A 15,945-nucleotide genomic window follows, 5' to 3' on the forward strand; every position below is an offset into this window, starting at 1 on the left:
GACAGCGGTCGTGCAGCACAGCGTGTGCACTCCAGCACATTTCCCTCCAGCAGTAATTCAACGTGGACAGGACGGGGCAGTGTCTTTACGATCTGAAGAGAGGGGCGTCTGGGTGGCGTAGTCAGTGTCTGACTCTTGATTTCTGCTCAGGTCCTGACCTCAGGGCCGTGAGATCGGGCCCCGTGTTGGGCTCTGCGCTCAGCGGATAGTGAGATTCTCTCCCTCTATCCCCAGCCCCAGGCCTGTGCTTGTGCTCTCTAAATAAATAAAATCCTAAAAAGAAAAAATTCTGAAGGTGGGTGATCTCCAACCCAGAATTTCTTTCTAGCCAATTAAAGTATGAGGGTAGCAAAGTGCCCTTTCCAGATGACGGGCATACACGTTTACCTTCACACGCCCGTTCTCCAGAAACTAGGAGGGGATGTGCCCTTAGGGCATGATGGCATCTACCGAGGGGGGGACGGGGTTTAGGAACCAGGGGGCTTGGTGGAGGAGGGGGTGGCAGGAGCCCGCAGGGGGAGGGAGGTCCTGGCACCAGAGCTCTGCACCCGAGGTAGTGGGCCACCCCTCCCCAGGCCCAGAGGCTTCAGTGCCAAGCCCCCTGCTCCACGGACCTCCCCGTCGGGTACCGCGGCCTGGTGTGGCCAGCACTTGCACTTGGCCCCCAGGAGCGTTCTGTTCGGACCTACTGGGGGGGGTGAGTCTGCTGACCCCAGGGCAGGTGGCCTGTTCGCTCCGACCCGCTCTGTCCCGGGGCAGGTGCCAGGGCTCTGGGTTCTCTGTCCCTGGGGAGGGGCCCCACACACCCGGGGCGCTGGAGCCAGAGTCTGCATCTGGGAGTCCTCGTTTCCAGTCTTCGTTAGGGGGGATGTTGCCCTTCACTCAGCCAGCTTTGGGTTTGCTCCTTGGGGTCAAAAGCGAACATACTGATTAAGGATACCTGGAAGGCTAGGACGCTGTGAGGAGCAGTCGGGGGACGGCGGGCACAGAGTGGAAGACGGAGGTTGCTGCTGGGGGGTGCGGGGGGCGCGGGGCTGTGCTTAGGGCCCGCGGATGCTCCTGCGAACGTGGGCCGAGCGCCTGAGGTACGGCTACACAGGTGCTCCTTTCCTAACGATTCTTTACATTGTGCATCTGTGTCTTGTGTAGACTTTCACATGCACAGAATACTTCACAACTTAAGAATAAAGGAGACTTTTAAAAGTGGTTAAAATTACCTTCATATTTTCTCTTGGAATCCTCTTGTTTTGGAAGTTTGCTGATAGAGCGAGGAATCGCATGGGTTATTTCAGTCAGTTTTTCTTTATGACCAATGTTTCTGGTTGTCTTCTTCCCCTATAATTTAGAAAAGCAGCAAAAACACATTTTGGGGGGGCACAGATCATTTTAAGTTGTATTTTATTCAACAGGTACAAATAGTTGCAGGATAAGAGACTGTTTATACCCTATTTTCATAAGGATACGTTCAGACACTGAATTCAGATCTGTTGTACCTTAGCCGTCAAAGATGGAGCATCTTCTGATTTTTGGGTTTCCTGGTGTTTCATACTTGTCAATGGAAAACCTCTGTCTGCTTGTACAGATTTTGTTGAAGAAACTGCAGGACAGGTACATTATATGTGAGAAACATATTTTACATGTGGAAGAATATTGATTTTAGATATAAATTAACATTGAAGTTTCCGGTGTAAACCAAAGTGTATTAGGCATTTAAAACTTTTTTTTTTCAATATATGTATAACGTTTGCCAGTTTCCCTCTTCCCTCTACCATTTTGCCTGTTTTGTCTTGTTTTGGGCAACAGAGGTCATGGGTTTCACAGTGTTAGGCTCCAAAGCATGGAGGCCTGAGGCTAGGTCTGCGTTGCTGATGGAGGACACGTGGTTGTGAGGCAGGGAGCCGCGGCCGAGCCACGGAGACCTCCTGTGCCCACACGCTTGGTTACCAGCAGCTAGATGGATTGCCCATGCTGGAGCCTGCCACTAAGTCTACGCTTTCCTCAAAGCGATAACCCATTTAAGTGACCCCATGGTTGGGACGATCATCTCTGCAGGCTGTTATTCTGGATTACAAAGCAGAAGCAAACAAAGGCAGGCAAAGAAAGATGAGGTTGTTGCTGCTTAGTGGCTTTTTTTTTTTTTTTAAACCAAAACAGGGAGGGTGTTTCTGTTGTACCTCTTGTGAGCAAAGCCTTGTGCTGGCAGATCTTGGGGGCGGGGTGGGGGTCGAGGGAATAAGTACATCTTGTCTTGAAGGAAAAATACTACTGGGCAACGAAAAGGTACAAACCAGTGATGGGCTGCAGCTGCGTGGGCGTATCTCAAAAGCATTAGGCTGAACAAAAGCAGCCAGACACGGGCAGCCCCCTTGGCTCAGCGGTTTAGCGCCGCCTGCAGCCCGGGGCGTGATCCTGGAGTACCAGGATCGAGTCCCATGTCAGGCTCCCTGCATGGAGCATGCTTCTGCCTGGGTCTCTGCCTCTCTCTCTGTGTCTCTATAAATAAAATTAAAAAAAAAAAAAAGCCGCCAGACAACAGAGCACCTGCTGTAGGACTCCACCGCCAGGAAATTCTAGAACAGGCAAAGGAAGCTGCTCTGACCAGGGAAATCAGTGGTTGCATGGGGGGTGCTGGTCCCATGCTTTTCAGCATTTGTCAAAACCTGCTGAAATACGCACTTAAAATGGGTGCATTTTATTGAGGTGGATTGTGCCTAAGTTATGATGATTTTAAAAACCCACACACTGGGGCCCCTGGGGGGCTCAGCGGTTGAACTGTCTGCCTTTGGCTCAGGGCGTGACCCGGGTTCCTGGGATCGAGTCCTGCATCGGGCTCTCTGCAGGGAGCCTGCTTCTCCCTCTGCCTGCGTCTCTCATGAATAATAATAAAAAGAAGCTCACACACTGACTAACATGTACTTGGAAAGTGCAACATCTGGCAGGCATTTTGCTCCCCGCTGGAAAGTGGGGCTCTCACTCCACCTGCGGTAAGGACACGCGGGACAGAGCAGGGGCTGCGAGGACCGGAGACCATCTCTATTCCCTCCTACTGTTTCCTCCATATCACACAGCTCATTATTCTTCTAGATTCACAAAGTATTTTAAAGCCTAGTAAAACGATTTTTAAAAATACCCATCATTTGCATGACATAAAGTGGACGAATAGGACTACAGACTTAAAAATAGATTTTGAGCAAAAAGTAATTAAAGCATACCTTTTGGATAATCTTTGTCATGTAAATTTTTAAGTATCCGACTAGTATAGATATTTCTAATTTCGAGCTCTCGGTCCTTTTCCTAAAGAGAACAATACCGTTTTTTAAAATGAATGTTTGCTCTTATCAGCCTCAATTTCTTCTATAAAAACAATTTAAGTGGGCTCAGTGTTCTTCAAAAAAAATCTGTAGATGTTCACAGAAACAAACAGGCCATATCCTTGGATATTGTTTCCGACACCAAAAAGTACTTTTTAACAGAGCAACAGACTTTTGCGTCAGGCACAATATTGCCGAGGGCTTTGCAAGCCAGTGTCTTTCACTGTAGCTTTTCTGTCCCCTGGGTCTGTGCCTTGAAGTTTGCTGGCTTTTTTTTTTTTTTCCTCATGGTCCAGTATAGCCACCAGCCACGTTGTGATCTAATTAAGATGAAGTGAACAATTCTGTCCTCCGTCACATTACCCGTATTTCCAGGGCTCAGCAGCGGCCGTGACTGGTGACCACACTGTTGGGTGGTGCGGGTGGAACATTTCCACCATCACAGAAGTTCTGCTAGACAGGCCCGCATTTAGACGGTAGGTGCAGGTGGGTAAGGCCTGGAACAAGGGCATCGTTCAGCTTTAAATCTCAGAATTGGCTTTTTATTTTATTTATTACTATTTTTTAAAGATTTATTTATTTGAGGGCAGCCCCGGTGGCTCAGCGGTTTAGTGCCGACTTACAGCCCAGGGCGTGATCCTGGAGACCCTGGATCGAGTCCCATGTCGGGCTCCCTGCATGGAGCTGCTTCTCCCTCTGCCTGTGTCTCTGCCTCTCTCTCTCTCTCTCTCTCTCTCTCTCTCTCTGTGTGTATTCTCATGAATAAATAAAATCTAAAAAAAAAAAAGATTTATTTATTTGAGAGAGATTGAGGATGCGAGCATGAGTGGGAGCAGGGGGCAGAGGGAGAGGGAGAAGCAGACTCCAACCTGAGCAGGGAGCGTGACACGGCTCCATCCCAGGACCCCGGGATCATGACCTGAGCTGAAGGCAGACGCTTCACTGACTGAGCCCCCCAGGTGCCCTGGTTTTGTACTTACTTTAACCATAAAATTAATTTGCTGTCAAAGCCAAATGGATAAAGTATGAGAATATTAACCTTTTCTAGAAATTAAGCTTCTAGGAGCAAAAATGTTACAGTATGTTTCTCTTTTTCTTTCTCACTATGATAACGCTGCATTTAGTAAGAAAGAACAGTAATGGAGGCAGTTTGTTACCATGAAAAATTGGTCAAGTTTATTCTGGATATTACGTTTAAGAAGAATATAGAAAGATCTTAGAAATATAGAAGAATATAGAAGATCTTATAAGAAGATGTTACATTTTTTTTTTTTTTTACCCTTACTGGTTAAGACAAGAAAGATTTTGATACTTAGAGGGGCAAAGCATTGATGGTCTGGAAAATTCAGTTTTCTTTTTGTTTTTTTGGTCCACTTCAGCAGTGGAGAGGAAGAAGGCAGATAAGAAGGGCTGACTGACCGGTGTCTGATGCAGGGCTGGCTGGGGGCAAAAGGAAGCCACCTGCAGGGCAGTCCTCCCTCAGGCTCGGAACGAAGGTTCAGGTGTGGGTGCCCTCCACAGAGCTGGACTCAAAATCAGAGACGACAGGTTCAGAACATGATCCAGGATATTTGTATAGCTGAGATCAATAAGTTAATCAAGAGAAAGAGTAGGAAGGGAAATTCACATCTAGGAATGTTCATGAATGCTTGGGGAATATTCATAGGATGGACTACTCATGAGCTCAAAGGCTATCAGGTCAGTGTTCAAGGGAAGTTGGGTCATGGTGGGGAGCCAAATTAGGATCCGGATGGATGGCTTCCAAAAGACAGGAAACGAGGTCTTAATAGACAAGGCCGTTCTGGTGGAGGTGAGCTTGTAGCCTGGATGTGGGGTGGAGCGGCAGGACGTCAGCTGGGAGCTGTGGAAGACTGACATTCTCTCCCCTTTAGCCCACACTCTGGGCATGGAGCAGAGTCCAGAATTGGTGTTGGGATGACTTTGTAAAGAGTTTCAAAGTACAGAGACACAAATTTTGATCTTTGGGACCATGCCCTCCCAAACTCGGGTATTAATGATCTATGTTAATATGGCAGACTGCGTTTTCCTAAAATCGCTTCAGCAATATTTCTGGTCCTGTATGCTCTTCCAGAACCTTGTGACTCCCCATTAAGAATCGATTGCTCCTCCTCTTGTACTGCCTGGACAAAGGGATGAGGTGGAAGAGATGCTATGTGACGGGTACTCTGTCTGTCTCTGCTCTTCTCCTTGGAACCTAGCCACCATGTTGTGAGGAAGCCCACACCACACATGGGTGGTTCTGGCCGACACCCCAGTTATGATCTCAGCTGTCAGTTGGCACCAACTGCAGACATACGTGTGAGACTTCAGAGAATTCTGGTCCCTGGCCTCTGAACCGCCTTAGCTGATGTCAAGAGCAGCAGAGATGAGCTATTGCCAGCAAGCCTTGCCCAAATTGTGGATTCATGAACAAAATTCATATTGTCATTTCTTAAGCTGCTAAGGTGTGGAGTGATTTGTAGCCATAGTGACTGGAGCAGTCAGGACCCTTGGCTGCTTCTCCTTGGGTCAGTACTGGGGATGACCATGAAGCATAAAAGGCAATCTCATTTTTCCAGATGAATCATAATCATGACTAAGGAGGTAGGAGTATATCCTGAATGTAGGAAGAAATCACAGGTGATAGGCCATGGGTGTATTGACTGAGTTATGGGAAATGGCCCAGTGGATTGTTTTAGATGATTTTGTATAACCTACTCCCTGTGCGTCTTCTTTTCCTTCATGTGTTTTTCATCTGTCTTCTGGCTCGCTTTTTGTTTTTGGGAGATTTCCTCAATGTCCATGAATTTTCCTTATCTTCTAGGTCTTCCACTGAGTTTCGTCTGCTGGAATCAGCTTTTCTCACTTACTGTTTTCTGATGTTATGAACAACTTTCTTATTTTATGGGCACAGTATCTTCTATCCTGGATATTAGACTAAACCTGTAGGGTCAGCTGTTCTGCTTGCTATTTGTGCTTTCTTCATGATGCTGGTTTTCTTCATAGACTTGGTTGCTTGAGCATATTTCAGAATAAGGGGGCTGGATTATTTTATTTACCTATTTATTTTTTTAAAAGATATTATTTATTTATTCATGAGAGACACAGAGAGAGGCAGGGACATAGGCAGAGGGAGAAGCAGGCTCCCTGCAGGGAGCCCGATGCGGGACTCAATCCCAGGACCCCGGGATCATGACCCGAGCTGAAGGCATCTGCCTCAACCACTGAGCCCCCCAGGTGCCCCTACCTACCTATTTATTTTGTGTGGAAATTTATTTCATTAGTCAGTTTCTTTCCTGAATGGGAAGGCTCTGGGTACATCAGTGGGACTTGCTGACTGTCAGGTTTCACTTGGAGGCGAGTCATTTGACTAAGTGCCTCCCACATTCCAGAATGTAGTCTTTGAAGGGATTTTCCTGGGATGCCGGCATTTCACCCTAGGTACCTCGTTTCTTCTCAAGTGATGCATTCACAAACTTTCTGCCTGATGGAAAATGCTGGACTCAGGTGCTGTGAGCACTGTTGACAGGACGGGCAGGTGAGCTTGATGCCTCAGTCCCATGTGCTCAAGCGCTTCTCACTCCTGTCTTCCGCTGGACAAATGCTTCTCCAGCACCTTGTGCTGTGGCTGCTTCTGCTCCGCCATCCACATAAATGCTTCTGCCCGCTGTCTGTCTTCAGTAAATGTGCCCAGGTCTCTACCATTTGCCCATGACTTGCCCCCAGCTCTTTGCCTTTGTGTGCCTACCTTCTTTGACTCCTTCACTGATTCCTCCTACGGGGGTTCTCCAGACAGAGAAGTCACATGTGGTCTATCACCCCAACAGCTGAGGCCAGAGTGAACAATGCCTTTCTCAGCTCAAACCAGAATCCCTGATTATCTGCTAGTGAATGTAGTGCAAGGTACCCACCTCTAGTGACTGCAGTTGATCTTCCGGTGCCTGGTGCCACCCCCTGAGATTCTGATTTCATAGGTATCAGTGTGGCCGGGGCAATGGAGTTTTCAAGGCTCCCCAGGTGATTACCGTGCAGCCAAGTTTGAGGACCACAGCTTCAACCAGATGTGAAGAGAGCTTGTCCTAAGGCTCTGCTCCTGCTGGTCACTTGTGTTGATTCCGATCCTGTTACATCACCAGCAGGTTTTCTGCACCATGATTTAGGTTGTGATCATCTGTGTCTGGTTTCTCCATCAATCCAAAACATTGCTTTTGGTCTTTTTATCTTCCAGAAATTCTTTGGCAGTCCTGGTACAATTGTGGTATCCTTTCTGGGGTTATGGGTTATTGTTTTAAAAGTATATTTTCTGTCATTTCCATAGGTTGTGGCAGGAAGGGATGAAAAACATGTATTTAACCCATCTTCTTGATCTATTTCAACTTTTGTTATGCATAAGAAAGTAATTTTTCTTATTTTTCCCTTTGAAAGAATTTTATTATAAAAATATAAAAAATATGGGATGCCTGGGTGGCTCAGCAGTTTAGCGCCTGCCTTTGGCCCAGGGCATGATCGTGGGGTCCTGGGACTCAGTCCCACATTGGGCTCCCTGCATGGAGCCTGCTTCTCCCTCTGCCTATGTCTCCTGCCTCTTTCTCTGTGTCTCTCATGAATAAATAAATAAAATCTTAAAAAATGTATACATAAAAATATACAAAAGTAGAGAAAATATATAGTGAACCTCCATGAACCAGTGAGCCAGTGAGTTCATTCACTAATGAACAGCTCATGCCCTGTTTCTGTCTACACACCACCCCCTCTGATCCCATCCCTTGTCTGGGGCTTATTTTTAGGCAAGTCCTAGGCATCATATAATTTAATCTGTAAGTCTTTCACTATGTATCTATAGCAGACAAGGGCATCGTTTCAAAACCAAACCACAATGTCAACATTGCACCTACCCAAAAAAAAAAAAATCAGTAATAATCCCACAATATCAAATATCTAGTTTGTTTCACATTTTTCCAACTGTCTCAATTTTTTTTTAAGTTTGCTTGAATCAGATTCCAAAAAAAAGTCCAAAACATTTAAGATTAGTATGTCTCTTAGTCTTGGTGCCTGGGTGGCTCAGTCGGTTAAGTGTCTGACTCTTGATTTCTGTTTAGGTCATGATCTCAGGGTCGTGAGATTGAGCTCTGCGCTGAGCGTGGAGCCTGCTTGGATTCTCTCCCTTTCTGTCTCTGCCCAATTTCCCCCTTAAAAAATGTCTGTTAGTCTTTAAAAAAACTTGTTTATATACAGCTTTATTGATGTAATTCAAATACCACATAATTTGCCCTTTTAAAGTATACAATCTGGTGGGTTTTCTTTTTTTTTATTATGGTGAAATGCACATTAAGAGTCACTATTTTAATCATTTTAAGTGTACAGGTCAGTGGCATTAAATAGCATTCACGTTGTGCAACCACCATCGAAGTCCATTCCCAGAGCTCTTCTCATTTTGTAAAACTGAAACTCTGTTTTCATTCAAGGCTAACTTCCCACTCTGCCTTTTTCCCAGCTCCTGGCAACCACCACTCTACTGGGTCTTGGTGATTTTGACTAAGTACCTCATATAAGTAGAATAATATCATATTTGTCTTTTGTGACTGGCTGATTTCAGTTGGTGGAGTGTTCTGAAGGTTCATCCATGTTGTAGTGTGAGTCAGAATTTCCCTCCTTTTTTTTTTTTAAATTTTTATTTATTTATGATAGTCACAGAGAGAGAGAGAGAGAGAGAGAGAGAGAGAGAAAGAGGCAGAGACACAGGCAGAGGGAGAAGCAGGCTCCATGCACCGGGAGCCCGATGTGGGATTCAATCCCTGGTCTCCAGGATTGTGCCCTGGGCCAAAGGCAGGCGCCAAACCACTGCGCCACCCAGGGATCCCCCTCCTTTTTTTTTTTTTTAATTTTTTTTAATTTCCCTCTTTCTTAAGGCTGAATACTACTTCATCGTGTGTGTGTGTATCACATTATTCATGACACCTACTTTTTTTTATTTTTTTATTTTTTTTATTTATTTATGATAGTCACAGAGAGAGAGAGAGAGAGAGAGGCAGAGACACAGGCAGAGGGAGAAGCAGGCTCCATGTACCGGGAGCCTGACGTGGGATCCGATCCCGGGTCTCCAGGATTGAGCCCTGGGCCAAAGGCAGGCGCTAAACTGCTGCGCCACCCAGGGATCCCCATGACACCTACTGATGGACACCTGGGTTGCTTCCACATTTTAGCTATTGTGAATAGAGCTGCCAGAAACATGAGGGTACACATATCTCTTCAAGACTCTGCTTTCGGGGCACCTGGGTGGCTCAGTGGTTGAGCCCGATGTGGGACCTTTGGCTCAGGTCCCACATCGGGCTCCCTGTGGGGAGCCTGCTTCTCCTTCTGCCTGTGTCTCTGCCTCTTTGTGTCTCTCATGAATAAATAAGTAAAATCTCTCAATTCTTTTGGGTTTAGACACAGAGGTGGAATTGCTGGATCATATGCATTTTTAATTTTTTGAGGAACTGCCATACAGTTTCTATAGTGGCTGTGCCATTTACATTTCCCCCTAATGGTGCCTGAGGGTTCCACTTTCTCCACATTTACTGATACTTCTTTTTTCTCTTCTTTTATTCCTTCCTTCCTATTTATTTATTTAAATATTTTATTTATTTATTTGAGAAAGAACGAGCAAGAGAGAACATGAGCAGGGGGAGGGACAGAGGAACAGAGAATAGCAGATTCCCCACCAAGCAGGGAGCCCAACGTGGGGCTGGATCCCAGGACCTTGGGATCATGACCTTAGCTGAAGGCAGATGCTTAACCTACTGAGCCACCCAGGCACCCTTGCTATTTAGTTCTTATAGAAACTGGGTTGTTTGTGCTGTAGGGCTTCCCATAGCCTGATGATGCTGATTGCCCCCTGAAGTGCTGCCACATTCCCCTGCCCCTATACTTTTAGATCCCAATGTTTGACCACAGGGGCTCCTGGCTGGCTCAGCTGGTAGAGTATGTGACTCTTGATCTTGGGGTTGTGAGTTTGAGCCCCACACTGGGTGTAGAAATTACTTTAAAAAATAAAATATTAGGGAATCCCTGGGTGGCTCAGTGGTTTAGTACCCAGGGTGTGATCCTGGGGTCCCAGGATCGAGTCCCACGTCAGGCTCCCTGCATGGAGCCTCCTTCTCCTTCTGCCTGTGTATCTGCCTCTCTCTCTCTCTCTCTCTCTCTCTCTGTGTCTTTCATGAATAAATAAATAAAAATATTTTTAAAAAATAAAATATTAAAAAAATAAATGTTTGATCACATCTGGGTATGATTTTTTTGGGGGAAGAGTCTGCCCTAGGTAATGGTGTGCATATCAGTGGGCAAGTATATAATGTCTGGTGGTGTCTCTTTGGTGGTGCTGCAAAGTCATTGACAATCATTGCTTTGCTCCATTAACTCACTAGGAGTTCCAAAATAGTGATACTCTTCTATTTTGTCGTTCCTTTTTTTTTTTTAAGTTTTATTTATTTATGATAGAGAGAGAGAGAGAGAGGCAGAGACATAGGCAGAGAGAGAAGCAGGCTCCATGCACCGGGAGCCCGATGTGGGATTCGATCCCGGGTCTCCAGGATCGCGCCCTGGGCCAAAGGCAGGCGCCAAACCGCTGCGCCACCCAGGGATCCCTGTCATTCCTTTTTTATCATTATTTGGAATGCTTTTATAAGGAAGACCTTCCCTCCTCACAAACTATTTGGTTGCTCTGAATATAGGAAAGGTAAAAATTATTGTTTTTCTTTATTTACCAGTTTCTGAAATAGTATGCTGGTTCCTCTAAAGGCGACTAACCACTGAGGTGCTTTGTTTTGCCTTTTATTTATTTATTTATTTATTTATTTATTTATTTATTTATTTATTTATGATAGTCACACAGAGAGAGAGAGAGGCAGAGACACAGGCAGAGGCTCCATGCACCGGGAGCCCGACGTGGGATTCGATCCCGGGTCTCCAGGATCGCGCCCTGGGCCAAAGGCAGGCGCCAAACCGCTGCGCCACCCAGGGATCCCGACTACAAGGTTTTTATTGACCTATTCTTACTTCTGTTATTTTCTTTCTTCTATCCCCTAAATACCAGTTCTCAGTGACACCAACATAAGTCATGACGTGTTTCATTCATTAGGATATACACAACAGTCTCAAAAGAACCATGCCAACACTACAACCATGAATATATCTGAGTAGGCATGTGCAGTGAAATTAACATGTTTGAAGTGTCCTGGAATAGCGGCTCTCTGTGACATTACACCATCACTGTAACACACACACAGTGGGTGATCTTTTCTTCATTGGATTTCTGACTTTTAAGGAATGCTTTTCAATTTTTTTTGAATTTCATTCTGCTTCATAATTGTGCAAAGTATTTGGTGATTCCAAAATTTTATGTGGTTCCAAAATCAAATCTACATTCAAGGAAATGTAGGTTCTTTTTTTTTTTTTTTAAAGATTTTATTTATTTATTCATGAGAGACACAGAGAGCGAGGCAGAGACACAGGCAGAGGGAGAAGCAGGCAGAGAGAGACGAGATCCCAGATCCCAGATCTCCAGGATCAGGCCCTGGGCTGAAGGCGGGGCTAAACCGCTGAGCCACCCGGGCTGCCTGGAAACGTAGGTTCTATAATCAATCACCCCTTCAGATCTACTGTTTCCCCACTTCCATTGTCATCCCACTATTGCTTTTCTTTTAAAGATAGAAGCAACTACATGGATATATTTGTATTTCTCCTGTTTTTAAATGGTGGCATACTATACACTTTCCTCTGTGTTCCTTTTTTCACTTACTCATGTATCCTAGAGATTACCATTTTACTACATAAAGAGCCCTCATTTCTTTATACAGAAACACAGAAATGTGTAGAGGTATATTTCCTTTTTTCTTTTTTTTTTTTTTTTTTTTGGTAAATCTGGATCTTACTGCACATAGAATTGTGCATCTTCCTTTTCATTAAGCATCTCATTAAATATTAAGCATTTACCCTACAAAAATTGTTTTTTAATGACTGCATAGTATTTATATGCATATCGTTGCATACAAAAGCACAAAATTCATTTAAAAAATTCTTTGAAATGTTTTGCTTCAACCAGTGGATCTTGAAGCCTTTTCTGTAAGATTTATAAGCTAGTTGCTATGGCCACATCTATTTTCTGGCATATTCTTCTCTCTGAAATTTCCTGAGACTCCAGAGAAGAAAGAAACAGAGCTCTCTCCCTGCTTTACAAAGGAGAAATTTACACCCAATTTTCTCTCCTAGTATCCTTCCCCTGCCTCTGAGTGGTCTCAAGCCTCCTGGGAAATCTGAATTCTCTACTTGTCATAAAAAAAAAAGTTAAAGATCTTGTCTTAAAGAATCAAGCTAAAAAAAAAAAGAATCAAGCTAAAGATTTGCTAGTGGAGGCTTAAAAGAACTATATTGTTAAGTGCCTTCTCTAGCTTTTTCAACTCATTGGACATTTTAGGAATTGTGAAGGCATAAGGATAGCGAAAGTAAAAAAAAATATTTATAATTATTAAAGCACAGTTTATTTTTTCATTTTAAAATATTTACTAAAATTTATTTATTTATTTATTTATTTATTTATTTATTTATTTATTTATTTATTTATTTAGAGTGCAAGTGGTGGGAGGGGCAGAGAAAGAGGGAGAGAGAATCTCGAGCAGACTCTGTGCTGGGCTCGATGAGGCTCGATCAATGAGGCTCCATCTCATTACATTGTAATCATGACCTGAGCCAAAACTGTCAGCCAGTTGAGCCAACCAGGTGCCCCTAAAGCACATTTTAAAAGACAGTTTTGCAAGCATTTCCAGGAGAGATTTGATTTTTTTTAAATTTTTATTTATTCATGAGAGACAGAGAGAGAAAGAGAGAGAGAGAAGGAGGCAGAAACATAGGCAGAGGGAGAAGCAGGCTCCATGCAGGGAGCCCGACATGGGACTTGACCCCGGATCTCCAGGATCAGGCCCTGGCTGAAGGCGGCGCTAAACCGCTGAGCCACCCGGGCTGCCCTCCAGGAGAGATTTTAAAATAAATTTTTGGGCCACTAAAATTACTCAAAATATTTTAATGATATAAGGTAATTTTAAAATTTAAAAACTTAGTTTGGGATCCATTAAAGTGATAACAAAACACAATAATATTAATTCATGTGATGAAATGAGAATGGTAACAGGAAGTTTTGTTAATGAATAGTGTAGAGATTTTTCTAGTTACAGCACATACTCATCAGGCTGTGAACTCATCCCAGTAATTTCAGATCCTCTATCTATTCATATGGTTGTAGCGAAAAGTTAATTTGAGAAACATTCCTAAAGTTAAATAATATAAAGAATAGCTCTGATATTTTGGGAAGCAGAATTTCACAGATTTTGTTACATTTTTGCTTTAAAAGAAGTACCTTAAGTTTTTGTTGAAGGTGTTTTATTTCCATTTGCAGAGTCTTTGTAGCTGCTTGAGCTGCTAACATCTTCCCATTCTCATTGGCCAGCTGTCGATTAAAGGCTCTATTGTTCAACCTCAATTGTTTCTCCAAGCTCTGAAAACAGGATATATTTCAAGTATTCTGTAACCAATGTAGTATTGTTAAAAGACTTCAATTATAATGGAACTAATTGCATTTATGAGAAGTGTGAATTTTTGATATAATTTTAGTGCAAGGCTGCTACAGGGGACATATATTAGAACTAAGTAGAACCACACATACAGACACAAAAGCCAAAGACCCCCAGATCCCAGCTCTAGAGAATCAATATGTTTTGAACCAAATGTTTTTTACACTCTGAAATTTGATTTCACAAACAACCTTTGAACAGTTTATTATTAAAATGTTATTTTTAATGTCATAATTATTAATTATGAAAAATAACACCATGTTTTAAAACTCAACCCAAGTGGCTGTGCCTACACGAGGATCTGCTAATGTGGCAGGTGCACTCAGAGGGCTGCCCAGCAGCTGGGGGCTGTCCAGCAGCAGGGCAGCCATGCAGGCGTGAGTATCAGCTGATTGACCCTGGAAGCTCCTGCAAGGATTTACCCCACTCCCCGAAGGAGGAAGAGGAAGGAATTCTAAGACCAGGAGACTTCTGTTAGCACCGTGGCCCTCTGCACCCAGGGCTCACTGGCGTGAGGGAACCTCCTCTCCATCCTCTCCAACAGGGGAGTATTTTTTTAAATATTTTATTTATTCATGAGACACAGAGAGAGACAGAGAGACATAGGCAGAGGGAGAAGCAGGCTCTCTGAGGGGAGACCAATGTGGGACTCGATCCCAGGACCCCGGCGTCCTGAGCCGAAGGCAGATGCTCCACCATGGAGCCACCCAGGTGTCCCCAGCATGAGGATTTTACTGCAGAACTCTCTGGTCTGGACTTTGACAGAGGCTTGGCCGAAAGCTCCCCGCCTCTCATTATAGTATTAATACTTTCTCATTAAAGAAAAGTAGGCAATATGGCAAGGTAGAAGGATGAAATAATCACTAAAAATCCCTCCCCAAACAGCATTAAAAAAAAAAAACAAACCTATATGTTTTGGCTCATAAACATTTTCTCCCTCCACCAAATGCCCTTCAACCAAACAAAACTTCCCATACAACCAAGTGCATCTGATAAGAAAATAGTTCTTGAATTCTTGTTGGTTTTGGTTACAGGTATAAAATATGAACTAACTTAACATGTATATGTAAAAAATATGTAGATGAGATAAAAATACATTTACTTTTCCCTGACAAAAGTGCTAAGGTGGGCCTAATATTACCTAGGAGGCCAAATGATAGAATTTCAGTATATGAATTATATGATGGCATATGGAGCTGCTCATCATTTTCTGGAGCTCACACATCGATTTTATGTGAGAAAATTCTCTTTGAAAATGGAGGATTTTACCAAAGAGGAAATAATAAGGACTTTCACTTCTGTGAAAAAAAAAAAAGTGAATGAGATGAACGTGATATTTTATTATTTCAAGTTCATAAAAAATTGCCTTTTACCATCATATAATGAGGCATTAAGCAGTAAATTTAAATTTATGTTTGTCCATAGAGAGTAAGAACTAACATAAAATCGGCAGAATTCTCAGTATAATCAGGGTGCTCTCCCAAACCATCCCTCATAGTGCAGTCCCCAAACCTTGACAACCATGTGCCTGCCATTCAGGAAGATCGACAAATTTGTTTCAATGATTTTAGTTCCTTTCTGCTCTTCTGTTTCCAGGAGCATCATCCGGGAAACCCTTCTGTTTCTAACATACCAACAATGTCTGTGTGGTGGTGACTAGACAACTGACCAGAGGAAAAGGGTGGGAGAGATGCAGGGGGCAGGCTTTTAGGGAAGTAGGCTTTTAATAAACAGTTTGAAGTAGGACATTAGCTTCTAAAAGGTTTCATTCAACCCAACCCAACCCAACCCAACCCAACCCCACCCCACCCAACACAACCAGCACAATCTTTCCAGCACACAAACAGGCTTAGAGAATGGTCATTTCTAGACAAATGTGCCCAGCTACAGAATGAGCTCACTTGACCATAGAAGGAACATCTCCCCTCCCGCCTTTCCCCTTTAGACAGCATCACTGGCGTGTCCTGTAAGCAAAGCAGCTGGTGATGCTTCACTGCACAGGGGCAAGTGTGATGCATGTATACCCTCTC

The 15,945-nt window shown here is 43.8% G+C and overlaps 1 protein-coding gene across 1 annotated transcript in view; it reads right to left on the reverse strand.

Moving 5' to 3' along the window:
- Positions 1 to 15,945, reverse strand: part of LCA5L (lebercilin LCA5 like) — a 36,951-nt gene that overhangs the window by 3,086 nt on the left and 17,920 nt on the right. Inside the window, exons 4-7 of the mRNA XM_055313512.1 lie at positions 13,702 to 13,839; positions 3,213 to 3,294; positions 1,494 to 1,597; positions 1,218 to 1,335 (exon numbers count right to left, since the gene is read on the reverse strand). Coding sequence (XP_055169487.1) covers positions 1,218 to 1,335; positions 1,494 to 1,597; positions 3,213 to 3,294; positions 13,702 to 13,839 — 442 coding nt within the window. The remainder of the gene's footprint in view (positions 1 to 1,217; positions 1,336 to 1,493; positions 1,598 to 3,212; positions 3,295 to 13,701; positions 13,840 to 15,945) is intronic.

The sequence above is a fragment of the Nyctereutes procyonoides genome, unplaced genomic scaffold (assembly GCF_905146905.1).
Source record: "Nyctereutes procyonoides isolate TBG_1078 unplaced genomic scaffold, NYPRO_anot_genome, whole genome shotgun sequence".
Lineage (NCBI taxonomy): Eukaryota > Metazoa > Chordata > Mammalia > Carnivora > Canidae > Nyctereutes > Nyctereutes procyonoides.